Source organism: Canis lupus, chromosome 7, assembly GCF_003254725.2.
Source record: "Canis lupus dingo isolate Sandy chromosome 7, ASM325472v2, whole genome shotgun sequence".
In the NCBI taxonomy this organism is placed as follows: domain Eukaryota; kingdom Metazoa; phylum Chordata; class Mammalia; order Carnivora; family Canidae; genus Canis; species Canis lupus.
The window spans coordinates 27401239-27428965 of NC_064249.1; the positions used below are offsets into that span (position 1 = coordinate 27401239).

At 37.5% G+C, this 27727-nt stretch overlaps 1 protein-coding gene across 1 annotated transcript; it reads right to left on the reverse strand.

The window, feature by feature from the left end:
- Positions 1 to 642: 642 nt before the first annotated feature.
- On the reverse strand, positions 643 to 26446 carry LOC112648628 (flavin containing dimethylaniline monoxygenase 3). Its single transcript, XM_025430373.2, has 9 exons — positions 26291 to 26446; positions 24784 to 24921; positions 16701 to 16889; positions 13317 to 13479; positions 12972 to 13114; positions 9369 to 9568; positions 6090 to 6445; positions 3384 to 3456; positions 643 to 2677 (listed from the first exon to the last, which is right to left on the reverse strand). Exons 2-9 carry the CDS (start codon positions 24913 to 24915, stop codon positions 2335 to 2337), a joined length of 1599 nt encoding a protein of 532 aa, XP_025286158.1. The 5' UTR covers positions 24916 to 24921; positions 26291 to 26446; the 3' UTR covers positions 643 to 2334.
- Positions 26447 to 27727: the final 1281 nt, after the last annotated feature.

Genomic DNA, 27727 nt, shown 5'->3' on the forward strand with positions numbered 1-27727 from the left:
TCATAAGCACAGCAACCAGTCTAGAGCTCATGCTCCCTGGCTTTCACACTCCAGGTACCAGACAACTCAGGGCAACCCCTACACCCTGCTGAAATTACTCAAACCAACTAGTCCTAAACCCGCTTATGCTACCTCTCCAGTTACTTCTCACAGAAAAAAACCTGCAAACCACACCAAAGAAACAATAAAGCCTCTTGCCCATGTTTTCCTTTTCTTAGCCTCCTGTCTGACCCTGCTGACACCCTGTCTGGCGTCCTGTGGGGTGGCTTGTGAATAATTAGCAACTTATCTCTTCAGTGGCAATTATCTTCTGATATGTTGGCCTCACTCTACCCAAATAATAATAAAACCTACATTTTAAAGCAGCCACTTATAGCAAAACAGTTTCTTATCACCTTACACTTAACACTTTGCATCTGGAACATTTGATTGAATCTAAATAATGCCTGTTTTCAACAAGAATAGCAAATATTTACTGGCTGCATACTAAATGCCAAGTACTCTTCTAAGCCCCGGGGGAATAGTCAGTTGTGGACAAAATATTTCTGCTTTCATAAAGCTTATTTCTCGTGAGGGAACAGATCACTCACAAACACGTGGCGACTATATTAGATACCATGAGGAAAAACAAAAGACAGGAGGTAGAAAGTGACAAAGGATTGTATTTTTACATAGAATTGACATTTGAGCAGTGATTGGACTGAATGGTGAAGTTGGATATTAAGTAACACTGCGTTTGGCTGGGTAGTTGCATCTGGGGAAATATGCTCCCTTCTTGAAAGACCCCTTAGGGTAGCATCTGGGACTCTATCCCAGAAGATCCAAGAGTCCTTCAAAGTGAATATGCCTACCTCTGATCATTCCTGCTGAAGGAGAAGGCAAAAGAAACAACAAAGGGGGCAAAGGAATATAAAGAAGTCAGAGAAGGCAAAAGGGAGAAAGAAGTTAGAATAGTAACAAGAAAGAAGAGGAAGATAAAGAGGAAGGAAGGACAAAGGAAGGAACAGAGGAATGAGAAGACTGGTATATATATATACACACACGAATTTGGCTAAGTATTTGGCGAAGAGCAACTACTTGGCACCAGAAGCTTGAAACATCTAGAAGGCTGAAGTGCCAAAAGCCTGATTCAAGTTCCTGCCTCCCAACTGGGTGCAGTCAGCAACCCTGTGATCATGCGGGTCAGCTTTGGATCTAATCAGCATAGCTGTGGCCGCTGCACAAAACAATTTTTATTTGGTTGTACTTTTAATACCTGATTTATGCACTTTTTAAGTCCTGGTAAGAATTTTGTGTCCTTATTGAGAATATAGATATGATGAGATGAAATTGGGAGTGAAAAGATCTTTTGTGCTTCATATGTTCAAATTGTATATCTTTTAAGACATAAATATATATTTAATTTTATCAGTAAAACTTGAGAGCAAAAATGAGTGATCAAAAATCATCGCTGTTAATAAAGAAGTAATTAAGACATCAAAAATAGTTAAAATAATTCATGTCTTAAGTATGGAGAAAGATTGACATTAATAGGACATTAAGAGAATGTGTTGGCTACATAAGTTTGAGAAGAATATTATATCCTTTATCAGTCCATTAATGTTACTTCTTGTTAACTTTCATTATAGACCAGGTCTCCATACTATACTTTTTTTTTTTAAGATTTTATTTATTTATTCATGAGAGAGACACAGAGAGAGAGAGAGAGAGAGGCAGAGACACAGGCAGAGGGAGAAGCAGGCCCCATGCAGGGAGCCCTATGTGGGGCTTGATCCCCGGTCTCCAGGATCACACCCAGGGCTGAAGGCAGGCACCAAATTGCTGAGCCACCCAGGGATCCCCATCCATGCTATAATTTTTGGCCAGGAATCAGGACATATTGCCTGGAGGATTTGGCATAAAACAAAAATAGAATTAAAAGCCAAATTCTCTACTTGATTCTCCTGCAAATGGTTTTCAGAAGTGGCTGGAGAATATCATAACTACTCTGCTGAGTTTGCTCTTTGTTTAAGTTTGAAGCATGTATTTCAAACTTTGATTAAAGGAGAAAAGGAATCACATCGCAATGTTTCAGGAGATGCTTGAGGTTAGTGGTGAAAAGCATAGTTCTGATTATGAAATGTTAGTGGAACCTAAAGAAAAGTGATTAATGCTGTCTTTAGGTCGTGATTTGATTCTTAAAGGGGCTTACTTGAAAGCCTGGAAATAGTACTGTGTTACTGACGAATGCCTGCTGAATAGGAAAGTAGGAGGTGTGAAATTCTTATTTTTTAAATAGGAGAGTTCTATCCTGGGTATCATCAGTAACTTTCAGAATCCTGTGGGGAATGATAATTAGATCAATGCGAGGAAAACAGCAATGAACAGAACAGGAAGAACAAAGAGCTTGACCAAATGGCAAAGCATGCAAGGTTTCTGAGGGTTCCCAACAGCTCTTGTCTTCATGGGTTTCAGGGTCCGGTCCCACTGGGTCAGGATGGCATTTCTGGCTCCTGGCCACTTCCCTGGGCCCACTAGCCTAAATTGGTATGGGCTGCAAGGGCCAAAGAAAACCTCCACAGCCAATTTGGGATCTGTGAGGAACAACCACGGGATATTGGGCTTTGCCCCAATGAAGGAGGCAAGTTCATCCATATAACTAATATAATCCGTCTGTACTGTCTCGCTGGTGCCAAACCTAGAGGTGGGAGAAGAAACATCATTGTGAATACCAAAGCTCTGTGTACATGTCTTATAGGAACAAAAACAGGGAAAATGCTTTACAGCTTTTTGTCAGAGGGAATCAACATCAGTCCCTTGTGCTTGGAAAGGGGACTTCACTTATTCGTTCTGCACTTTGTTAGCTTGTGCACTGATCTCATCTGGACATTCCCCAATACTGCACAGCAGCTGATAAAAGTATTTCTATCCCCATTCACAAGTGGAAATTGTCTCTTACTCATGAAGTTCATTCATGGCCACTGAGCTAATTAGTGACAGAGGTAGGACTTGAGCTCTGTTTTCCTGACTATTCTCATTTGCTAAATCACATTCATTAGAGCCATCAGTTTGGAGGCATCCTCTGTATCTTAGAGGATTTATGGTTTGGAAAATAGAAATCCACATTCACACACTCTCAAACTCCTCTGATTTTCAATCCTTTCTGAGTCTTCTTTCTGTGATATATTGCAGGAGCCCTGGAGGGATGAAACAGGACTGAGTACTGTGTCAGGTGCAAAGTAAATCCTCCATAAATACTTTTTGAATGGATGAATTTAGCTCATAGCTGTCACCCTAATGACCTCATTCTGAACCATTTAAGACTAAAATAGTTCTAAGTATTCACAGATTCTGATTTTTCTATGGAACCCTAGGCTCTCTTTACAAAGGGTGTTCGTTCTTACCATTTGAGCTTTCCCTCCCTTTTTTTATCAATATCATTCATCATGTCTGTTACAGAAGGCAAAGTGCAAGTTCCTAAAAAAAAAAAAAAAAAAAGGCCGGGGGAGGGGGGGAAGACATGATAATAGTTAAATAAGTCTGGCAAAAGGTCAGGTCGCATTTTTTCCATCTTATTCATGAGTTATGTATCTCATTTGTATTTCCATTTTTGGGGGGCCATTGTCTAGCAAAGCAAAATTTTGTTTGAAAGATTTTATTAATTTATTCATGAAAGAGATACAGAGAGGCAGAGACATAGGCAGAAGGAGAAGAAGACTCCCTGTGAGGAGGCTGATGTGGGACTCAATCCCACAACCCCAGGATCACAAATGGAGCCAAAGGCAGACAGACACTCAACCACTGAGCCACCCAGCTGCCCACAAAGTAAAATCTTCAACAGATCAACAGGTGGTCATTTTGAGAGAAACATACAAGTAATTTCTAGTCTTCTCGGAATTGAGATGTGACAATTAAAAACCAGGAACCAAATGGCTTTTTATCTTTGTATCTTTGCTCTTAAACCAGTTAACAGATATTTAAAATCAGTTTTAAGGATTATATTCTAGTCTCCCAGCTGTATTTTTAAGAATGGTATCTTATAGTTTATAACCAGAGGTATATTGGCAACTTCTTTGTAGATTTAAGGAAAAAAACTTCATAGGAAATTATCCTGCTTTGTCAGAAAAAAGAGTTCCTGACACATAAGATATAGAATGTAGTCAAGCCCCAAGCTTATTCTGAAGAGCTAACACTTTCTGGATGAGACTGAGGATATGGACTGTGCACAAATCACTGAGGACATGGGGAAACCCAAGAGACCAGATCCAAGTTGCGACTGCTCCAGGATTTCAGGCTCATTCTGGAATAGGTTTACAGACTTCTCTGAAACCCATACCAAAACATGCTTTTGTGCCCAGAGATACTTGAAATTTAGAGTGGTTTCTTTGGCAATTTTGGGATCACATTGAACAAGACTAGAACACCCAGATCTGATTACTCAAGGCATACAATGATTGCTTAACTCTCTGTTCCTGCAATCCTTAAAGGCAGGGTCACTTGAACAGCCCTTGTAGGCATGGCCTTGTTCCAAACCTTGGAACCTGTTCTGTCCCTGGGCAGAAGGAGAGATCAAGAAGGAAGAGGTTATGCTCAAAGCCCACCAACTACCACCATTGGGTTGCCTGTAACTGGCCTTTCTGTCCTGGTATTGGGGTTCCCCCAAATTGGATTATTTGCCTTATCACCCATTTCCCCTAAGGCTGAGTCTTTGACTCATATATCAGTGCTCTATTGATTGGGTCTCTACATTGTCTCCTTTCTTCAGAGCCCAGGTTACAACTTACCCTAACGGAGTAAGAGCCCTACCCTTTAATGACAGTCTCCCTGGGCCTAAGCTTACTTCTTTCTGAGCAGAATTTTATGCCACCCCCTTCCTGGCTGTTGCCCTACTGGTGCAACATTTACTCTGTAACACATTCTTGCCTTGGAGGAAAGAGTAAAGGAAATTTAAAGGGATCTATTGATATGCACAACTGTAAGGATGTTCATGATAGCCTGGTAATGAAAAATGTCTCAGTATACATAGTGGCAGGTTCTGACCTCCTACAGAAAAAGAACATTTAAATCCCAGCAAGTCAGGTAGGACAAGAAGCCTTACATATGGCTTCAGAGGAAGTAGGCCTGCTAAGATCCCTTTTCCAGAAGTTTTATACCTCTAGGACCAAACTTTGCACATTAAACTTTAACACCTTTTTGTTCTATAACCATGGACTTTTAGTCTTATGATGTGAATCTTTATACAACTGCATTCAAACCTTAATGTGAATCTGATCCTCGTACCTTCTGCTGGAGGTGGCTGCTTGCTTTCCTTGCCTGACCCCAATCAAGTTTATTGTTATTATTTTTTAATACAGGAACTTGTCTACCTTAGAGACTGATCATCTATTGCACTATACTTTCTTTTTTTTAACTTTTTAAAAGATTCTACTTATTTATTCATGACAGACACAGAGAGAGAGAGACAGAGACACAGGCAGAGGGAGAAGCAGGCCCCATGCAGGGAGCCCGACGTGGGACTCCCTCCCAGGTCTCCAGGATCACACCCTGGGCTGAAGGCGGCACTCAACCCCTGGGCCACCAGGGCTGCCCATACTTTCTGCTTCTAACGCTCCACTGTTCATTCTTATTTGACATATGGCAGGGAAAAAGCAGAAATGACACTAACTTTCCAGAAATCATGATTTTTTTCTATGACTGTGAATATTTGAAGTTGGCTGGATGTTGGCTTGAAAACATGTTCTCTTATTAACCTTTCAAGCAATGTCATTCTATTTAACTATATATGTAATTATATAACATAATTTTATAAAATTTTCATGCATTTAAGACCATCAGCTCTAGTGTTTTTAGGTTTAATAAAAGTCAATAGCTCTAAGGAATTATAAATCACAAAATACTCTTTGAATAATATTATGTACTATTGCATATGATAATCCTATGTGATGTTTTTAATTGCTTATAAAAGTACCAAAAATACAGAATTATAGATTCAAAACTGGGTAGGACTTAGGATTTCCTCCCTGTTATTAGGATTCTTGGTTTTACAAAGACTCAAAGGCATTCTCATTGGCATCCATCTTCCCCATCAATTATCTTCTTTGTTTACTTACCTTTTATTACTTGTACTGCCCAGCGGGCTTGCAGATCAGTTGTGGGAATGGTAGCCCCAAGGGACTGGACAAAACCAATCACTGCCATGGTCGGTTTTTCCAATTTAGGAGGGAAAATGCCTTTAAACAAGGTGATCTCATTGTTTTTGCTCTTAATGATGGACTCATCAAGGAAGGGGTAGGCATAATTATAGCCTGTTGCAAAAATGACACAATCGATGGCCTCAAACACTGTCCCATCCTCAAAAATGGCTGAAGTCTCAGTGAATGCTTTCACATTAGGCTTAATGGACACCGTGCCACACAGAATGCAAGCTGGGAGCTCGTCATTAAACACAGGTTCTTTTCTCAGGGTTCTGTATGGAAAATAGAGAATGGTAATATTACCTTTTTGGGTTTTTGGTCCGTAATAATTAATAATCAATTAATAAAGGAGGAGAAAGCTACCAAAGCTTTTTCTCTTATTCCATGGAGTGTCTCCAGTATGGTTGAAGAACAAAACTGAAGTAAGGCAGTATTGTGAAGTAAGATGAGTTGCCTTTTGCCAACCATTTCTCTATTTCTTGTGATCTTTCTCTTCTCTCCCACAGAGCTCTATATCCCAGAGTCAGCACCCAAGACATTAAAGTTATATCAGGAAAGATCCTAAATCAGAGTACCTGGGTATTTGGATTTTTTTCTTCAGTTCTTATTAACTGTGAACCTTGATCAAATTAAAGTTTCTCAATTTCTCTTGCCTCATCTTTCTCCCTCAGATTGACAATAACTGTTATGTCTACTTCTGGTCATTGGGAGACCAAAATAATACAAAGATCTTGGGTGAGCTCTCTGATAGAGGGTGAAGTGTGAGGCCCCTGTAAACAAAGGCACAAGTCAGGTGATGGAGGGAGTGCCAGAGATTTATATAGGCCAGAAGAAGGAGGGGGCCAGTTTGAATCTTTGGTCAGTGAAAGTCTGGAAAGGAGAGCTTTGGATGATTTTTTGTTCAGCACTTATCTCTAGTGAGTACAGACAAATATGAACTTTGGGGTGAATGTGAATAACACTGCAGAAAAAAAGCTTTGCTCCTAGATTACTATGGCAACCATGAGAGAAAGCCACAGGGAGAGTCTACCTCAGAGAAACTGGGCCAGACAATGAGATGGGCTGCAATCCTGGTTGGAAAAAGGCTGGATTCAACTGTGAGAATTACCTGTTGCCATCAGACTTTTGGCCCCACTGTCACCTTGAAACTGCTCTTGTCAAGGCCACCAGGATCCTCAAACTGCCAGATCCAATGATTCACCGTCACTTCTCATTGTATTCAACTGACCAGCAGTGTTTGACATGGTTGATGGCTCCTCCTTCTTGAAACACTATTTTATTTTGCTTCCAGGTTATCACCTCTCTCTCTATTCCTTTCCTACCCACCTACTATTCATTCTCAGTGTGTCCTGCTAAATTCTCCTCCTCTCCTGACCTTTGAACAAGGACATGCCCCAGACTCAGCACTCAGACCTTTTGTATTCTTCATCTACATTCACTATTCAAGGGATGTCATCTGGTTTCTTTTCTTAAAGTCCTGCCTATATTCTGGTGAATACACATTTTTAACTTAGGGTTTCAATCTGTCTTCTGTCTTGTGTGTCCCTAGGTCTCTCAGCATTCTTCTATTATGATGACTAGTTGGCATTCTAACTTTGATATATTTAAAACTAAAGTTCCCTCCTCCTGTGGTCTTCCACATCCACAGTAACTGTCAAGTCCATCTTTGCATCCTTGCTCAGATCAAAAGTCTGGAGGACCCTGACTCCTTTCTTATTCTCACATCTGTTATCCAATCTAACAAAATTCTATTTGTGTTTACCTTCAAAATATATCCCAAATCTGGGTATATATTTTATCACTTCTGAGCATTTGCTGCTAATAATCCTAGTCCAAGCCACCAACCTCTGTCACCTGGGTTTTTGACAATAGCCTTTTACCTATTCTTTTCACTTTCTTCCTTATCCTACCCCTATACACTGAATGATGACCACAGCTCCAGAGTGATTTCTTCAGATTAACTTAGGTCTTGTCCCTGGCTTGCTCAGATGCCCATTACACTCAAAGTAGAAACAAGAGTCCTTACAATGGCTTACAAGGCCTAACACCATCTGGCCATTTTGATATCTTTTTATTTCATCTCCTGCTTCTCTCCCTGACCTCTTTTCCCCAGGGAGGGAAGGCCACTGAACATGCTAGTCTTGGCCCTGAAGAGGCAATGTCCTGTTTCCTCTGGGTTACTTTCCCCTGGACATTCTCCTGGCTTATTTCCTCAGCTCCTTCAGGAATTTGCTTAAAAGTCTCCTCTTCAATGAGGCCTCCTCTGGGGTTGCTAGCAGCACTCCCCATTACCTCTGCCTGCTTTGTTCTTTTCTCCCTAGTACATATCAACATATGATCTTCTGCTATTTGTCTCCTGTCTATTTCCCACTACTAGAAGGTAAACTTAGAAGAAGAGGGATTTTGTGTGTTTTGTTCACAGCTATAGTCATAGGGCCTAATATAGGACCTGACACATAATAAATGCTAAATAAATATTAGTTGAATAAGTCAACTTGGATGTAAACAATGTATAATTTGGATTTTTCACCCCTTGTCAAAGTAATTTCTTATGTGTCTGAAGGATATGTCTCAGGGGATTTTATAGAAAAGAATGAGGAGGAGGCTGAAGACGTAGGCATTAAGGGCTCCCTTAAGGGTGGGTGATAAGAGTGTAGAACAGGGACAGTCCTGCTTTTCTTAATTGAACTTTGTCATGAAGTGAGAGGCAGTAGAGCAAGGTGGCTAAGAGTGAGCGGCTCTGGAGTCACCAGATCTGGGCTCATTTTGAAAATTGCTTTTACCTTCTAACTATGGGACTTTGGTAAAATTATTCACATTGAACCTCAGTTTTCTCATCTTTAAAATGGGGATTATAATAGAAACCTCCTCATAGTCATTGTGAGGATAAAATGAGATAATGCATGTCAGAGCCTTGCTAAGTCACATTAAATGCTTAAAACATGTTAACTATTATTATCTTTGCTCTAGAGCCTAATTATGATGTATTATATAACTTTCCAGCTGTACAAATCTGGTAAGGATGATTGTGAAACAGGAAATCACTCTTAATTTTTGCAGTTCTTCATCCTCTGAAATGTGAGACGTGATTATTTCACTAATATTATTTTGATTGGTTTGGGAGTTACAACACATGGTAAGTTGTTAACACTGAAATAAAAGTTAGTGTGAACATCATATTTAACTCTGTATTACCCATTTAAAGGCATCAAGCCATAGTTCTCATGCTTGAATCTTGCATTCATTTGCTTCATGTACCACCAGTCAGAGATGATTGTTGGCAAGCTGTTCTTGAGGAAGGTTTCAAATCGAGTGATGAACATCATGTCCCATGGATAACCATCATCCCAGACCCGGCTCATCACCCAGGAGCCACTTCTGGAACTGATGATGACCTTAAAAAAAAACAGTAATTTAACCGTTAAAGTAGTGACCATTTGTGGTGCGTACAGTGGTTTGTCCCTCAGATCTGACTTTTGGAATGGAATTATTACACCAGCTCCTGGGAGTGTTGCCAGAAGGCATCCCTCATCTGTGAGCCCTCTTTGAGAGTTGCTTCATTGAAAAGGGAGCATCTTACCCAAAGTCTTATTGTCTTTCTGGATTCCCTCCTTTCAGTGACTGTTTGATGTGGGAATATAAAGGTCCAATGTCTCACCCCAACTTGGAACAATTCAGAAGGACAATCCAGAAGGATAGCTTCAATGTAGGGTAGAGGGTAACTTTCTTCCCTTGCCTCAAAGGTATTCATACAGAGAGCAGTCCCAAATAAACTTCCTGCACTCCAGTCTACATCTTAGGACCAATGATCCTGTTATCTTCTCTGTTGGAGGTGACTAATAACTGAATTCTCATCACATTTCCTTTAGTGCTTATCTGATGACCATTGTTTACAAGCAGGCAATTATGACCCAAAGTAGGCATTTTGACTTAAAATGCCTTTCCCCATCCTGAAAGAAGGCAAGAACTACAGCATCAGAAAATCATAAGCTCAAATCCTGGCTCTGTTACTTACTAATTATGTATTTTTGGGAAAATTCCTTTAACTTCTCTAAAATATTCAGTTCTCTTATTTGTAAAATGGAGATAATAAGTACTGGCCACATCAAATCTGTGTGAGATGTAATGCAGTGTGCTAACCATGCAGTATGACCACCATTGCCTGACACGGAGAATGTGTTCCTTTCCTCCCCTTCTATCATGATAATCCCTAACAGTGGAGGTTTTTAGGCATTTTTTAAAAAGAATTTTTATATATAATGCCATTTCCAAGTTTTGTTTTGTTTTTTTATAAGGGAAGCCAAGCAAAGGAGAGACTAGAGGATCAACTTGTTGAGAGCCTCTGAAATTGATTTTCTTTTCCCTAATTTATCATATATACAACTAATGGATGAATCTCTTAAAACTACGGTTTCATCATATTTTTCCTTAGCTCAAGAAGCTGAAATGATTTATTATTATTTATAAAGAAATTAGAATACTTTATCCTGTCATTCAGTGCCTTAAAGGATATGATGCAACTTACTCCATTCTTTCTTTCCTCTCTCAATTCCTTTTTTATTTTTATTTTTAATTAATTAATTAATTAAAATATTTTATTTATTTATTCATCTCTCTCTCTCTCTCACACACACACACACACACACACACACAAACAGGCAGAGACATAGGCAGAGGGAGAAGCAGGCTCTCTGTAGGGAGCCCGATGCAGGACACAATCCCAGGATCCCAGGATCACGACCTGAATCAAAGGCAGATACTCAACCACTGAGCCACCCAGATGACCCTCCTCTCACAATTCCTATAGCTACTCTGCTCCTTGGAATCATATTTGGTGTTTAGTCTTCTACACACTTCATTAATTTCCTCTATGACTTTTAAGAAGACAATTGACATTTCTAGTCCTCAGTTATCCTTTCTGTAAAATGGACAAAATAAAACCTGTTCTACTTTCTTGCCACAATCAAAGAAGCACATTTATATGAAGGCACTGGAGTACCATAATGCATTATACAAACTGTTATTCTTGTTATATACCTCCATTCCAGCAAGATGAACCACAATAGTGAAACATGCTGTTCTCTTGTCTCCATACCTTTGCTTATGCCATTCTCCCTTCCAAGAATACCCTTTGTCACCTCTTCAACCATATAATTTATAAATATCCTTTAAGGAATGGTCTGGTCTACTCCCATTGTGAGGTCTGCAGTTCCATAATCAGAGCATTTAGTTCTTGAATGACCTATGTATCCTTTTATCCAGTGGCAGCTTTTGTATTGTTATTAGACTTTCTACTTAACTTTTGAAATTACATTTATTTATATCAGATCATACAATATGTTATTTTCCCAAGTAGATTTTAAATTCCTTGAAGAGAGGTGCTATGTAGTTGACTTCTTTGTGTCTCTATGCTGTCTAGTATAGTGCTTTGAACAGGTAAACAGGAATATTTCTTTATACTACTTATCTTGTCATGATCTCCTTGCTTCACTGATTGTAATACCATAATTTAAAATGGACCTATGTTGGGGATGTCCAGTGTGACATCAGTAGGCATAGCCTCTAGAGATAAGATTCCTGTCTGTGGGCTTCTAGGCAGTCAGTCCCTAAACAATCCCCCAAAGCTATTCGGTGATGTTTGTTCAAACTCCTTCCCATCCCTTTATGGGCCCTGTTTCACCTCTTCTCCATATCCTCTCCAATTTCTCCTCATACCATTCTTTTCCAGGCCCAATGAGTTGCAGCAAAGGGGTATTTTCACAGTTTCCTGAGACTCTAAGCTTCTTCTTGCTTCAAAACCTTCTTCCTGGAGTCCTCTTCAGACCTGAACCCCTTTCTCAATTTTTAGTTCTCAGCTTAAATGTCATCAGCTGGAAAGGGCTTTCCCACTTCCTTGTCTGAAGCAGGTCACCCTTATTATCCACTCTTACAGCATGCCTTTTCTTTTTTTTACTAGCACTTTTCACAATTTACATATTATTTGTTAACTTATTTAATACCCGTTTGCTACACCAGACTCTGAGTTCAGGGCGGGTATCATGTGTGTTTTGTTCTCCACTTTCTCTCTAGGACCCAAGCCAGTGCTTGGCAACATAATAGCCAGTCAACAAATAACTATGGGATGACCATATTCATGTATGAATGAATATAGAACTCTATGTTGCTGAAATAATGCTTAAATTCTTTAACTTCTTACCAAGCTCAAAAAGTAGGTTCTATTTTTATCTGTTTTATTTATCTTTTTGAGAAAACTGACACTCAGAGGGGTTGAAGGACTTAAGAGCCTCAGAGTCATAACCTTAAACCTAAATCTGCACAAGTTTTGGAGGGATTGATCAGACACATTAGACACTGAATGTTCTGAAGAAGATTGTTGAATGGCATCACTCCTTGCTGATATCCTGCCTTTGTCATAGCAAACTATTCAAAACCTCACCTGTTGGGCCACCTGGGTGGCTCCGTCAGGTTGGACTCTTGATTTCAGCTCAAGTCATGACTCAGGGTCGTGGGATCCAGCCCCACATGGGGCTCCCGCTCAGCAGGGAGTCTGCTTGAGATTCTTTCCCTCTCCCTCTGCCTCTCCCCCCACTTGCACATATACATTCTCTCTCAAATAAATAAATAAATAAATCTAAAAAACCCCTAACTTTAGGTTATGGAAGGAAGTTGAGATATATGAAACACTACTTAGTCTTCCTATTAAGAACCCTGTGCATCATTCCCCTTCCCTTGTTTCTTATCATACCTTTTAAATGATTGTTTCTTTAAAGATAGTTTCTGAGTGCCTGAGAAGTGTACCTGTTCAGCTGTGTGGCTGAGTTCCGTAGCAATATCACAGCCTGAATTCCCCAGGCCTATCACCAGAACTCGCTTCCCCTTGAATATTCCTGGTTCCTTATATTCCCGGCTGTGGAAACATTTGCCTTTAAAAAGTTTTAGTCCTGAGTGAAAAGTAGGAAACATATGAGTCATTTGGTTTCCATTTAAAAAACTACTATAAAAGACTTGTGGGTGAACACAGTCACAATAACATGGAACTTTAACACTCTACATCTATTACATACAATAGAAGCATATATATGACATTATCAAGATATTAATTCATGCCACATATGTAGATGGTAGCCTAAATTTCAGCCTTACCTGGAAAGGACTCTTCTGGTAGATTGGGGTACACATGGTGTCCAGAACAAATCAGTACAGCATCAAAGGTAGCTGATTCTCTTTTACCATCCCTTTCAGTGGTAATATCCCATTGGCCGGAGACTGAGAAATCAGGACGTTTATTTACACTGCATACAAGAGTCTAAAAGAAATACAGAAAGACTTTTCTATGCTACAGGTACATTTGGCACCAACTTGATCAAATTGTATAGAAAAAATCCTTAACAGTGGCTTAGGAAAAATATCCATTATTAAGATACATATTATGAATTCAAAATTCAAAGAATCAAAACATTAAGTGGTAAATGTATATATTTTATGATTTTATTTGATTATTTAAAGAGAGAGAGAGAGAGCGAAGAGAGAGAGACAATGAGCACAAGCAGGGGGTAAGGGGGGAAGCAGACTCCCTGCTGAGCAGGGAGCTGGACGTGGTGGTCACCTGAGCTCAAGGAAGACACTTAACTGACTGAACCACCCAGGTGTCCACATAAAATATATATATTTTTTCCCCATATGCTTCTTGTGCATAACCAATGTGTTCTGTGCTGAGTGACTCCCCTCTTGGAGCTATGACAGTGAATTCAATCATAGCTTAGAAGTGGCATGTACCACATGTACTAAGTAATCTGGTGGCAATGGCAAATGATTTTTATAGTAACAACTACTTCCTAACATATCTCTTTAGCCATTTTATTTTTAATATTATTGTTGCCTTAAAGTGAAAGATATTGTCTATATTCAGAGAATGAGTTCTCAAATTTTAGTGTGCATAAAGACTCCCTGGAAAGCTTGTTAAAGTACAGATTCCCAGGCCACAGTCTTAAATGTTCTGAGTCACGAGGTCTGGCATAGGGCATGAAAATTTGATTTCTAATGAGCTCCCAGGAAATGTTGATGTTATTTGGCCTATATAATGAGTAGCACTGGATTAGATTATCAATAAATATTTATTCACAGCTGATCAGCTGTCTGTTGGTTGGTATGCTCCCTCATCAAAATTATTTTTTTCAATTCCTCTGATTATATTGGATAAAGAATCTCTATTTGGTACAAATTGTTTTTATAAGCTTTATTATATATAGTATTTCATAAATATTATACAATAAATGTATACATATCCATATAATGCATATTATTTATGAACTCTAATAAAACAGACACTTTTGAATCTATAAAATCTTGCATGTCACTTATTTAGAATAACTCTGGGATTATGCATTTATTTATGCTATGGTAAGTGGTTCCTTCTTGGATTATAGTTTCTGGTTTTTGCTGCTGGTTTACAGAACTGCAATTGATTTGTATATCTTGACCTAATATACTACCATCTTGCCTAACACGTTTATATTAATCATTATTAAACCTAGTAATTTGTCTCTAGAATCTTTTGGGTTTTCCATGCAGAAAGTCATATCATCTGTGATGAATGTTACTTTTTTTTCTAGTTGTCATTCCTTTTATTTTCTTTACTTATTGTACTGTCCCTTAAATTTCTTGACTATTGAAAAGAAGCTGTAATTATAGGCATCCTTGTCTTTTTCTGGATTTTAAAGGAAATTATTCTAACTCTGCACTCTTTAGAACAGCACTGTCCAGTAGCAATATAACATGAGCAACATATGTAATTTAAAATGTTCTAGTAATCACATTAAAAAAGAAGAAAATGTATAATTCTATCTGATATATTATTGTTTTAACAAGTAACCAAAATAAATATCATTAATAGATATATTATATTCTCTTTCATAATTAGACTTTGAGATCAAGTGTGTACTTTATGCTTATGGCACATCTCATTTTTTGGCTAGTGGCTACCATATTTTAAGATAATATTTGTATGTTTCTATGGATCAAGAAAATTCCTTTGTAATCTTATACTGGTGAGAGTTTATTTTCTTTGCTTTTATTGTTCTTTTAGGTAGAAATGAATGTTAAGTTTTGTTTAATGCCTTTTCAGAATTTGGTAAATGTATTGTTTTCTTCCTGTGACTGACCGAGTTTTGTACTGAATTACATCTTTATATTTGATGATATTAAAATATTCTGTATCCTTAGCCCAAAAGCAACTCAATGAAGACACCTAATTTTTAAAAAATATTTTGTTATATTCATTTTTGAAGTGTTTTCCACCAATTTTCTTTTTTCCTTTCTTTTTTTTAAAAACATTTTATTTATTTATTCATGAGAGACATGGAGAGTGAGGCAGAGACATAGGCAGAGGAAGAAGCAGGCTTCCTGTGGGGAGCCCAATGTGGGACTTGATCTCAGGACCCCTGGATCACGACCTGAGCCAAAGGCAGATGCTCTACCACTGAGCTACCCAGGTGCTCCTCCACTAATTTTCTTGAGGGAAATATGCCTGTAATTTTCCTATTATTTTTGTTTGCTTTTGATGTCAAGGTTATAATATCATAGAATAAGTTTAGAAGTTATACTTTAATTTTTAGTCTCTGGAAGAGTTTATAAAATATTTAAATAATTTGCTGAAAATTTGGAATTACCTATGGAGTTTTTTTAATGGGAAAAATTTTAGTTTGTTTCTGAGTCAAAAAGAATTCTAAGTTATCAAAGGACTATTCAGACTTCCTACTTCTTTTTGTGTGAGTTTTGGCAACTTAAAAAAAAACGACTTTTAATTTAACCAATTTAAAAACATTATTTGGAAAACACTTTTATAGTATTCTTACTACATATTTTATTTCATTTATATCAGTTTTATCCATTTTTTCATTTCTAATATAATTTGTGTCTTTGTTCTTTTTTCCTCAAATTATCAGCTATTTGTCTATTTTTTTTGGCTTTTCAAAGGATGAACTTTCTATCTTCTTAATATGCTTTTTCAATTTTAGTAATTTCTCTTTACTATCTTGTTCATTCTATGTTCTTTTGAGTTTATTATACTTTTCTTTTCCTAATTTCTTCATCTTATTAGTTTTTAAGCCTTTATTATTTTCTAACATAAGCATTTAAGCTTATAATTTTCATGAAAGTTTTGGTCTTTATTCATCTCACAAGATTGATGTGTATAATTTATCATTCAGATCTAAATATCAAAATGTTCAATGCAATTTCTTCTTTGAGCCATAAATTTTTTAGAAAAAAGTTTTGAAATTATAAATCCATGGCTATTTTACATTTATTTTTTTATTGATTTCTAAGTTAATGGCATTTTGCTCTAATAACTGTATGTGGTATTTTGTAAATTTCTGATGTATTTTCTAAATCTAGGGTCAGAGAGGCCACACTGTTAAAAATATTGACAAACAAGGAAGAAAGCTGAAAGGAACAAACATGAATCTGCTAATAAATATAGAATTCCTCACAATTATGCCTTTAACTAATCTTTTGATAGCATCTTACCTTAAATTGTATGTATTTCAGGAGGTTCTTTTCTTTGGAAAATACAGTGATGTATTCCTGGAGCTTGCTATTATGCATAAAGTTGGGGAAGTCATCAGGATATGGGAAGTCTGGGAAACACATCATCTCTTTGGAAGAGTTGGTAAAGACAGACTGGTAAATGCTAGCTCTGCCTTCCTCTGCATGCTCCTGTAAATGTATAGTTTCAAACAGGAGAGAGTCTGTAAATGGGTACAGTTACCATGGTCAGTGATGGTTCCAAATAATTATCACTCACTTTTACCCACAAGTAAATTCAGTAAGATGAGGAATAAATTAATTTTACTTAAACCATTTGATGCTAATCAAAGGATCTTAGAATATGGGAGCATATATCTTTCTTAACATTTTTTCTAAGGGAAACAAATTTTGAATTTCATTATGTCTTTTTAGGAATGTATAACTAGAATTGAAGAAAGAAAATTCAAATATTTGTTATGATATGGATTAACTTTGAGGACATTTTGCTAAGTGAAATGAGCCAGTCACAAAAGAATAAATACTGTATGATTCCACTTATATGAGATACCCAGAGTTATCAAATTCATAGAGAAATAAAGAAGGGTGGTTGCCTAGAGCTGGAAAAAGGAGGAATAAGGAGGTATTGTTTAATTGATATAGAGTTTTAATTTGGGAAGAATAAAAATGTTCTGAATGTGGATGGTGGGTGGTATTATTATACAACAATGTGCATAAACTTAATGCCACAGAACTGTATACCTTAAAATGGTTAAATGGTAAATTTTATTGTGGTATATTCACCACAATAAAAAAATCTCCTTTAACATATCATGAAGTAGTTCTGGTTAATTAGATAATAATATTTTCTTATGCACCTAGGGCAGAGAGAATTTAGGTTATATTTATAATGGTGTTTTTCAAATGATTTTGACCATAACCTATAGTTGGTAATGTATTTTATATTGCAACACAATGCACACACACAACCCAAAAGTTTTATGAATAAATCATATCTAATTACTTGAGTTACATTCTGATATTTTCTGTCCATTCCATTCAAAAATGCAGATTGATTCATTAATTTATTTCATAGCAAACTAATGAGTCATCAATTCTAGTTTGAAAAACAGTGGTTTAAAGGAACTGGAAAGGTGAAGTTTAGAAAATTGGGTAGGAGAAAGGAGAATAGAAGCAGAAAAGAGGATGATGGTAAATCATTGAGTTCTTCAAGTTTATTCTTTGGGCTGAAATCTCAAGATTAACATAGCTCATATAAAATTGAGGGGAACACTGAGGGCAGAGGGGCTTTTGTTTTCACATTCGAAATTTTGGTAAGATATTACTTATCTTAAAGGTTCCACTTCCACCAACCCAGGTAGAGGGTTGTTGACACGGGATGATCAAGTAGCAGTGATTAGGAAAATGTAGGTCTTAGTTTAGCTCTCTTGAATCCGTTCAGTTTGAATAGGACATGAGAGTTTCCACTTGCTCCCAATAGGTATGCAGAAATTATCTGAGAATTCTCTTAGCAGGTAGTCTACAGGAGAGTTGCCATGGCAGGGGCTAAGTAGCATTTTAGGAGAGAGATATAGAGTGGGCTACTTGGTTCAGGAACTCAATGGGAAAACTGGATCTCTGGGAAGGTCATCTGATGTGCTCATAGGAAGCAAGTGGGGTCTAAACAGCAAGAAGAGAAGACAGTCTGTAAGTTCATCAACTGCTATCTTCAATTTAAGATTCCTAGGGATTCCTGGGTGGCTCAGTGGTTTAGTGCCTGCCTTCAGCCCAGGGCGTGATCCTGCAGTCCTGGGATTGAATCCCATATTGGGCTCCCTGCATGGAGCCTGCTTCTCCCTCTGCCTGTGTCTCTGCCTCTCTCCCTCCTCTCTCTCTCTCTCTCATGAATAAATAAATAAATAAATAAATAAATAAATAAATAAATAAAATCTTAAAAAAAAGATTCCTAAAGGATGAGCATGAACAATAACCAAACAAAAGAGAAACACCAAGAGACTAGCAGGGCCAGAGAACAGCCCCCGGATCTGTGTTTGAATTCAAGAAATTTTGGCTTTTTTTCCATAAGTCCAGATACAGTGGTGGAAAATTCAAAGGTTGGGGGGTTCGGGGGGGTTCTGAAAGACTGAGCATTAATCCAAAAGAGATTTGGAGATTAAGTTGTGCTGAACTGGAGGTATTTCTTTTGTCTTGAAATGCTTTTATGTTTCTCCCTACATAATTTTGGATGTTTGTCTGTTGTCCTATTTATGCTAGACATAAAAGAGTGACCTAAGCATTAGTAGTCTAGTATGTATTTATGGATAAAATATTATAAAATATCAAGAACTCACAGGGAGAAGATGAGAGAAGATGAGAGGAATCCCCAGTTTGTAGCCAGCAAAGAAACAAAGATATTAGCCTAACATGAGCAAGAAACTGAATTCAGCCATCAAGCTGTATGAACTTGGAAGCAGATTCTTCTCCAGTACTTCTAGATAAGAGCGCAGCCCAGTGAACACCTTAGTTTTGGCCTTGTGAGACCTTAAGCAAAGAACCCAGCTGAACTAAGCTCTGCTTCTGACCTACATAACTGAGAGTAATAGATGGGTGTTGTTTTGAGTTGGTAAGTTTGTAGTAATTTGTTATGCAGCAATAGAAAACTAATACAAGGACAAAGGTGAGGTACTGAAGCAAGCCAAGGTTGAAGAAAATTATGTAATATTACACCAAGGAAGGAGTTTCATAAAATAAAAATGAGGCAAAACTTTGAGACATGTTTGAGGTACTTTTGCAACTTTGGCTGCTCTGAGATAGTCAACATGCCTAGAAATGCTGACATGATTGGTCTTCAGTTTTTCTTAGACTCCCAAAAGTTCCTGATTACTAGGAAAGGAGTTGTGGTGTCAGGCAAATACATTATTTGTGACGTGTTCCTTTTTTTTTTTAACTTAATCATGGACATTTAACTGTTCCTACTCAGGATTATATAGCACATCTCAGAGCCCATGCTTACAGACTGATTCTTCTAAGTTGACCAGGTAGAAAGTTCATAAGAGAATGGCTATATAGTTAATAATTACATTTTTAAAAGTAATTTTTTTGGAGGGAGTGGTCAACAAAGAGCCAAACCCTTCTTATTTATGGAAGTAGATTTGTTCTTTTCTGATTCAAAAGTTATCCAAGTTTCTGATTAAACATGACAGATTATGCAGATGCATTTGACACTTCTTTCACCCAAAATTTACTAACATGACTGTAAAAGTATTGGAGGTATGAACTTGCAAGGGAAAAAAAAAAGGGAAATGTAAGGACAAGGAAAAACAAACAAGAACATCTTGGAAGATAGAGCATACATAGATGAGTGACAACTGGTGTAACAGATCTCAGAGAGTCGAAAGCTAAGTCTAGGTCTAACCAAATGGAAATCCAGATCCAATAATGATATCATAAGACATTCAAGGTCTACAGTTTTTTACTTTACGTGTATAACTTCTCAGATGACTTCTGGAGGATGTACTCTGATGTACTCTACTGAAAGGAGAGAATAAACTAAATAGTAGGACAATAAGGGCTTCAGTGTTACAGCTTTGATGAGAGAAGGAAGACAAGCATTAAGAACTATCTTTAAGAGACAGTTAAAAGAAGAATTAAGTTGATGGGCCAGTTGATATGTTTAAACATATTGAGCGGAGAATCATAATTCTGTGAGAGAATTTGGGGGATTAATTAGAGTTAGTACCTGTAAAATTAAACAGAGGATACAGGGCAATTATTAACTCCAGTGAAAACAAAAGGAAGAAAATGTAATCAAAATCAACTAAGTGGTTCAGTAATGAACAGTATTTACACAGTTATAATGATATAAACATGAAGGTTTCATTCAAACAAAAAAGATCATAAAACTATATGAAGAAGGAGATGAAAAATCTTGTAAATAGGTGTGACCTTTGTTCCACATAATTTAAGGGGTTGTTGTTTGTACATAGCATCAGTTAAAAAAAATTCTATAGTGCAGAGGAAGTTACAAGAAATGAGTGTAATGGGCCAAAAATAAATATGATGAAACAGAGAATTTAAATTTAATTTAAAAGAGGACCGTTATTAGTATGAGTAGGGGAGATCCAGTGTTGCCTCATTTTCTGATTTTTCAAAAGAAGAAATATCTCTAGATTTTTTTTGATCTCTAGATTTTTATGTAAATTATCATTTTTTTTAATTTATTTTTTATTGGTGTTCAATTTACTAACATACAGAATAACCCCCAGTGCCCGTCACCCATTCACTCCCACCCCCCGCCCTCCTCCCCTTCCACCACCCCTAGTTCGTTTCCCAGAGTTAGGAGTCTTTAAGTTCTGTCTCCCTTTCTGATATTTCCCACACATTTCTTCCCCCTTCCCTTATATTCCCTTTCACTATTATTTATATTCCCCAAATGAATGAGAACATATAATGTTTGTCCTTCTCCGACTGGCTTACTTCACTCAGCATAATACCCTCCAGTTCCATCCACGTTGAAGCAAATGGTGGGTATTTGTCATTTCTAATAGCGAGTAATATTCCATTGTATACATAAACCACATCTTCTTTATCCATTCATCTTTCGATGGACACCGAGGCTCCTTCCACAGTTTGGCTATCGTGGCCATTGCTGCTATAAACATCGGGGTGCAGGTGTCCCGGCGTTTCATTGCATTTGTATCTTTGGGGTAAATCCCCAACAGTGCAATTGCTGGGTCGTAGGGCAGGTCTATTTTTAACTCTTTGAGGAACCTCCACACAGTTTTCCAGAGTGGCTGCACCAGTTCACATTCCCACCAACAGTGTATGAGGGTTCCCTTTTCTCCACATCCTCTCCAACATTTGTTGTTTCCTGCCTTGTTAATTTTCCCCATTCTCACTGGTGTGAGGTGGTATCTCATGATTTTAAAATATTACATTAAAATCTTAAAACGGTATAGATAAAATAGATCAGTTGCAGTATAAGAAGAGCCAGTTTGGTAACTTTAAAATACATAAAAAGGATTGATTTTTGTCTAGTAATTTTGTGATTTGTAGCTTTTGGTGAGATTAGAAAGATTGGTAGAGATGTAATCAACACAGGAGAGACTAAACATTAGAAAACAATTGATCCAGAGAGTAGAATACAATCAGGGGAAGTGAACAAAGGATTGTGAGCCCAGAAAAAAGAGCTTTTACTCATGAAACTTCAGGCCAAAATCCAGGCAATTTACTGATGTATTGTTTGGAGATCTCCTGAGAAAGACATTTCCCTTAGACCTGTGGCCTAGTCTGAAAATACTTTATTTTCTCAGTGATCAAAGCAGGTGAGGGAAATATGTCACTCTGGCTTTAGACCAGCAACACAAATGAGAACTAGAAGGGCACAGGGAGGTGCTCCAAGAAACAGCCACAAAAAGTTTAAATGATCTGCACCTTTGTTTTTTCACACTTAACAAATGTTTGGATACTTCTCAAAGGGAAAAAAAGTGCTGAGAGAATGTAAAATGCTGATTTTAGAAACCAAGGGTAATGAAATACAGAATTAACAGGCTTTTATAACATAATCCCATAATATGAATTCTAGTTATACAGCTCTAGACTCTTAGTGGTATTTGAGAAACAGCAAAGTGATGCTGTCACCTGCAGTGTGGACCCTCTCAAAAAGGTATAGTAATTAGGAAACTGAATAACCAGTGTATTTGTTTCCTGTGTACTGTAAGTTACCACAGACTTGATGGCTTAAAAAGCATGACTCTATTCTCTCACAATTCCAGAGGCCAATAGTCAGAAATCATTATCCCTGGCTAAAATGAAGGTGTTTATAGGGCTATGTTCATTCCAGAAGCTCTAGTGGAGAATTCATTCCTTGTCCCTTCCAGCTTCTGGAATGCCAGCATTCCTGCACATCTTGAAGATGGAAGTCAGAGCACAATACCTTCAAATCTCTCTTTCTGGTGAGGTGATCACATTTTTTTCCCCCCTTCTATCTCCAAATCTCCCTCTGCTTCTCTTATAAGCATAGATGCTATGGCATTTTTAGCACACCCAGATAATCCAGAATAATTTCACCATCTCAAGATTCTAACTTAATCATACCCCAGTTTTCCTAATTAGGAACATTTGCGAGTTCCAGGAATTAGGACCTGGCATCTTTGGGGAGACCATTGTTCAATTGTCCAGCCTACCACCGTCCACTGGCCCATAAAGATTCACATCTATCTTACATGCAAAATACATTTATCTTGTCTCATCACCCTAAAGTTTCAATCCATTGCAGCATCAGATCAAGTCCTGAGTCTCATCTATTCCTCATCAGCTCAAAAGTCCGAAATGGCATAATCTAAATTATCTAAATCTTATATAAATGAGACTCTGGGTATGATCTACCTGGGCCAAAATGTCTCTCCATATGTGGACCTGTGAACTAGAAAACAGATTCTCTTCTACTAAAGTACAGCAATGAGATAGGCTTTGGGTACCAGTTACAGATGTTCCAATTCCAAAAGAGAGAGAATGGAAGGAAGAAAGGAGTTACCAGTCCCAATTTTGAAATCCAGTGGGTAAATGTTATTGGTTTCAAGGCCTAGAAATAACCTTCTGTGTCTCAAGGCTTCAGCTTCTGGGCCCGCAGTTCCACCCTCTGGAGTATTTCATCTTTTTCTTAAAGAGAAGCATATGTTTGCAGCTGATTATCTTATCAGTCTATGATGACAGATTCAAATGTTAGTCTTCCTTGAGCAGCAAGAGATGTAGCTACTCTCAAAAGCTGTATCAGCAGTGCCTATCTTCAGCAGTGCTTTGCAAAGTAGTTTGAATATGAGGATTGGATAAGATTCCTATAGAAATCCTGCCAGCCCAAAAGGCCACTTGTTGCAGTGGCACACAGCAGTTTACCAAGGGGTTAAAAAGGCTAGAGAGACAGGCCAGCTTGAATCATGATCTTGTCTTTTCCATTTACTGATCATTTACCATTTTTTCTTTCCTTTTTAAGCTTCAAATTCATTTACAAAAGGGAAAAACTGATACCTACCTTATGGGATTATTGTGAAGATTTAATTAATGGGTAACAGTGTTAGGCATATAGAAAGTGCTCACTATAATAGCCCTAATAGTCAATAGCGTGCTAATCTGAAGCTCTGTCAGCACATTTCAGCAGCATATTCTAGGTTCTACAATGTTGTACAAGATGTTGAACAGTTTCAACAATTCTTTACAGTCCAGAAAATAGCTATATTAATAATTTTCATATCTTTATAACATTTAGAGTTGTCACAGACATTGTCTCCTTAAATGTAACCTTTTTATTGAGATATGAAACATAATACTAATTTCGTACTTAAGGAGGAAATAGTAGCTTGAAAAGAGTTATTGCTCTTCCTAAATTTGCATATATAAATGGTTTATCAGAAGAAGAAGACAGACGAGGTAGGCTTAGCCAGGCAGTGTTCCTAAGGTTGGAGGCTGGAATATGGGAGCTGGAGCATAGGCAAGCCCTTGCACCTGCTGATGTGGTTGTTAGGCAACACAGGAAGTGACTTAATGGTTGCCTAGAAGCATGACTGCTGACAGAGTCCTTATTGCACAGAGACAAAAGGGCATTGAAGAACTTCAAATAAGTGTGTCCTGTCTTTGTTCATCTTGTAGCAGTCTTATTAATTATATGGTTTTTGAAAGGCCAAAGAGCACCTGAAACTTAAAATCTGGTCTGAATCATTCAGTGGACCTTTGGTAACCTCAGTGAAAGAATGGGGACAGCCCTGTTTTTTAAATGAGTAACTCATGTAATTATATAAACCTAACCAATATTTGCCTTTGGATTTTACTCCCAAGTGGCTCAATTGTTAATGGTTTATCAAGGGTGAATTCTGTAAACAGAGACCTTTAAAACTATCCCACTATCTCATTTACTTCTGAAGTGAGCAAGGAATTTACTTTCCAACCTGCTCCTGATTCTGTGTTTTGTAGATTCAAACCTAAGAGGGATTCTAATTGCATGGAAGCTGGTTTGGCAGCCTGTGCTCCAGCAATGATTTCTCACACACTTCCCACGTCACTTCCTGGTCTGCTGCAGTGATGTCCCACTCACCGAGAATTTCCACAGGCCCCCGATGTCTTCACTCCTCTCAAAGCAGGTGGGCTCTAGCCCCTCTTCCAGACAGCTTCTGATGGAGGCCAAGCCACTGACTCCAGCTCCGATGATGGCCACTCTTTTCCCCATAGTTACCTGTATAAAGGCCCAGAGAACATTTCTAGCAACAGTATTACTGAAAACTTTTTTTTGTATCACTCTTTGGTTTAATTAGAATTTAGGGGAGCCTAAGTGGCTCAATTGGTTGTGTCCAACTTGTGATTTTGGTTTAGGTCATGATCTCATGGGTTGTGAGATGGAGCCACGAGTTAGGGTCTGTGCTTAGCAGGCAATCTGCTTGAGATTCTCTCCATCTGCCACTTCTTCCCACTCAAGCTCTCATTCTCTCTTTTTTTCTAAAATAAATAAATAAATAAATAAATATTTAAGAGAAAAAAAAAAAAAACCTTTATTTTTGCACCAAGAAAGCAATGTTGAAAAAATGGATCAGAACTCTTTACTAACCTAACTGCATTTTGCATTTCTCCCTGATTTCTAAGAAGAATATTTTGTTCCAAAAAAAGAAGCACTTTGTTTTTACTCAACTTCCCAAAGTTAAGAGACTTATGATCTAGCATATGTATTTGTCATTTTGGCTTTTGGCCTTTTGTCATTGATTTCCTATCTAAGAGTGAACATGAGAAAGAAAAGGGGATTCACAACTAAAATACATATGCAAGGACACCTGGGTGACTCAGTGGTTGAGCATCTGCCTTCGGCTCAGGGCATGATCCTGGGGTCCTGGGATGGAGCCCTGCATCGGGATTTCTGCAGGGCACTTGCTTCTCCCTTTGCCTATGTCTCTGTCTCTCTATCTCTCTGTCTTTCATGAATAAATAAAATCTTAAATAAAAAAATAAAATAAAATGAAATAAAACACACATGCAAACACCAATACCTACAAACATGTATGTATATATGAATGAAGAAACAAATATGCATGTGTATGTGCACACACATGCATATTTATTTCTTCTTTCTATTTTGGCATAAGACTCAATGCTGAACAAGGTCAGGTTCTGTCTACATTTCAGTATGCCAGACAGTCACTCCATTCCTCCCTTACAATGTTCTTTGCTTTCTTAATTAAAAAAAAAAGCAAACAACAACTCAGGTGTCTTGTCTAAAAACAACTTCTTTCTACTAGCTGCCACCCCCACCTCCATTCTCTTTTTTAAAAATTAAATTTCCTAATCTTTTCCTGTTTCTGACAATATCTTTAGGCCTTACTATTACTTCTATTTTTTTTTTCTGTTTAGACAAAATCACATAGATATGCAGTGAAATAGACTTGAATGACAAGAATCATGACCCTTACTTCTCAGAATAAAAAGATTTACCTGAATTATATGTCATTCTCATTCTGGCCACATTTGGTATGAACTATAGATTCCCTTCTCCACTTATCTATCCCTCCCTCCTCCCTCTCAACCCATTATAATATCATTATTTTCCCCTTTTCTACCTTTTTTCTTTATCTTCCCTTCTGTATGTTTAAGTCCTGTCCAAGTTGTTTGGGCAGTTTGGAAGAAAAATGTTTTCCATAAATCACCACTGCATGGAAACTATTGGAAAAATGGGAGGAACTGCTTTTACTTATTTATTTATATATATATTTTTTAATTTGGGAGGAGGAACTGCCTTTAAAGGGGAACACATTTCCTGGTCCTCTCACAAGTGAGCCTGAACCATGAATTCTCCAGATAGGCTGGGCTCTGCCCAGTTTCTGACCACTTGGGTGCTTGCTTTCTCTTTAGGCAAGATAAACATAACCCACTGTTTACACTTCTGAATGCTCTGCCTGTGAGTCAGGCAGTTTTTCCCAGATGACTCCAGTTTTCTGCTCTATTCTATTGCATGTTATTTCTAAGTTTACCTTATTTTATTCAATCCTGATTTTTTAGAGAGGATATCTCATAGAAGCCGCCTTAATACTGTAGAAAACTAGCTGCTTAAATGAGACATTCCAGCAGCTAAAATGAGTTTCCTATGTTCCTTCCTCCTGTTCTCTCTTTTGACCTTTGTGGTCAAAGGCCTGGATTTTGCAAATTTGTATTTCTTTGATTGTAGGGAGAGTGTGCCATCACAGAAAAGATCAAATTTAATAAGTTGATTCATTAGTACCAGGTAAAATTATGTTGATGATAAGACTAAATAAGCTACATCTAACTGCCACTCATGAAATACAATGAAATTTCTAAAAATCATTTTCTGATCAAGCATATTCTTTTATCACTTAAAATTATGACACCTCAATTATTTTACTTAGTTTATTCCTTAATTTAGCAGATGATACTTAGCATAAACTGGCATATATTTAATTTGAGGAACTGCCTTTTTAAAATGTCTTTTGAAGATGGTAGTAGTCATCTGTAAAGTAAATGTGGTTATGTGAATAGTCAGAAAGACTTCAGATCTTCATTTTGTCACTTACAGCTATTTGGCCTTGAGTAAGTCATATAATCTCTCCAATTCTTGGTTCCTTCATTAATGAAATAGGGATACTACTCTATTACCATTTGTCTTGTTCAGTTGTTGCAAGGATTATAGGATATTTATATGTATATATATATTTATATTTATACATATATACATGCATGGCTTGTAGGTAGCAATTAAATGGTAAATTCGGGGTGTAGGTAAGATTTTTTTTATTTTTAAATTTTATTTATTTTTATTTTTTAAAAAAGATTTTATTTATTTATTCATGAGAGACAGAGAGAGAGAGAGAGACAGAGACACAGGTGGAAGAAGTAGGCTCCATGCAGGGAGCCTGATGTGGGACTCTATCTCAGGACTCCAGGATTACGCCCTGAGCTGAAGGCAGACACCCAACAGCTGAGCCACCCAGGTGTCCCTGATTTTTTTTTTTTTTTAATCACAGGATTCACTAAATTTTCTA

Bases quoted from the DNA above. Each gene is read 5' to 3' on its own strand.
- LOC112648628 (XM_025430373.2), bottom strand. From the start codon at position 24,915: ATGGGGAAAAGAGTGGCCATCATCGGAGCTGGAGTCAGTGGCTTGGCC. The intron at 13,480-16,700 runs GTAAGATGCTAT...TATTTCTTTTAG, and splicing joins TGAAATACATACAATTTAAG to ACTCTTGTATGCAGTGTAAA. The intron at 3,457-6,089 runs GTAAGTAAACAA...TTTTTTTTTTAG, and splicing joins GGCAGTACAAGTAATAAAAG to GAACTTGCACTTTGCCTTCT.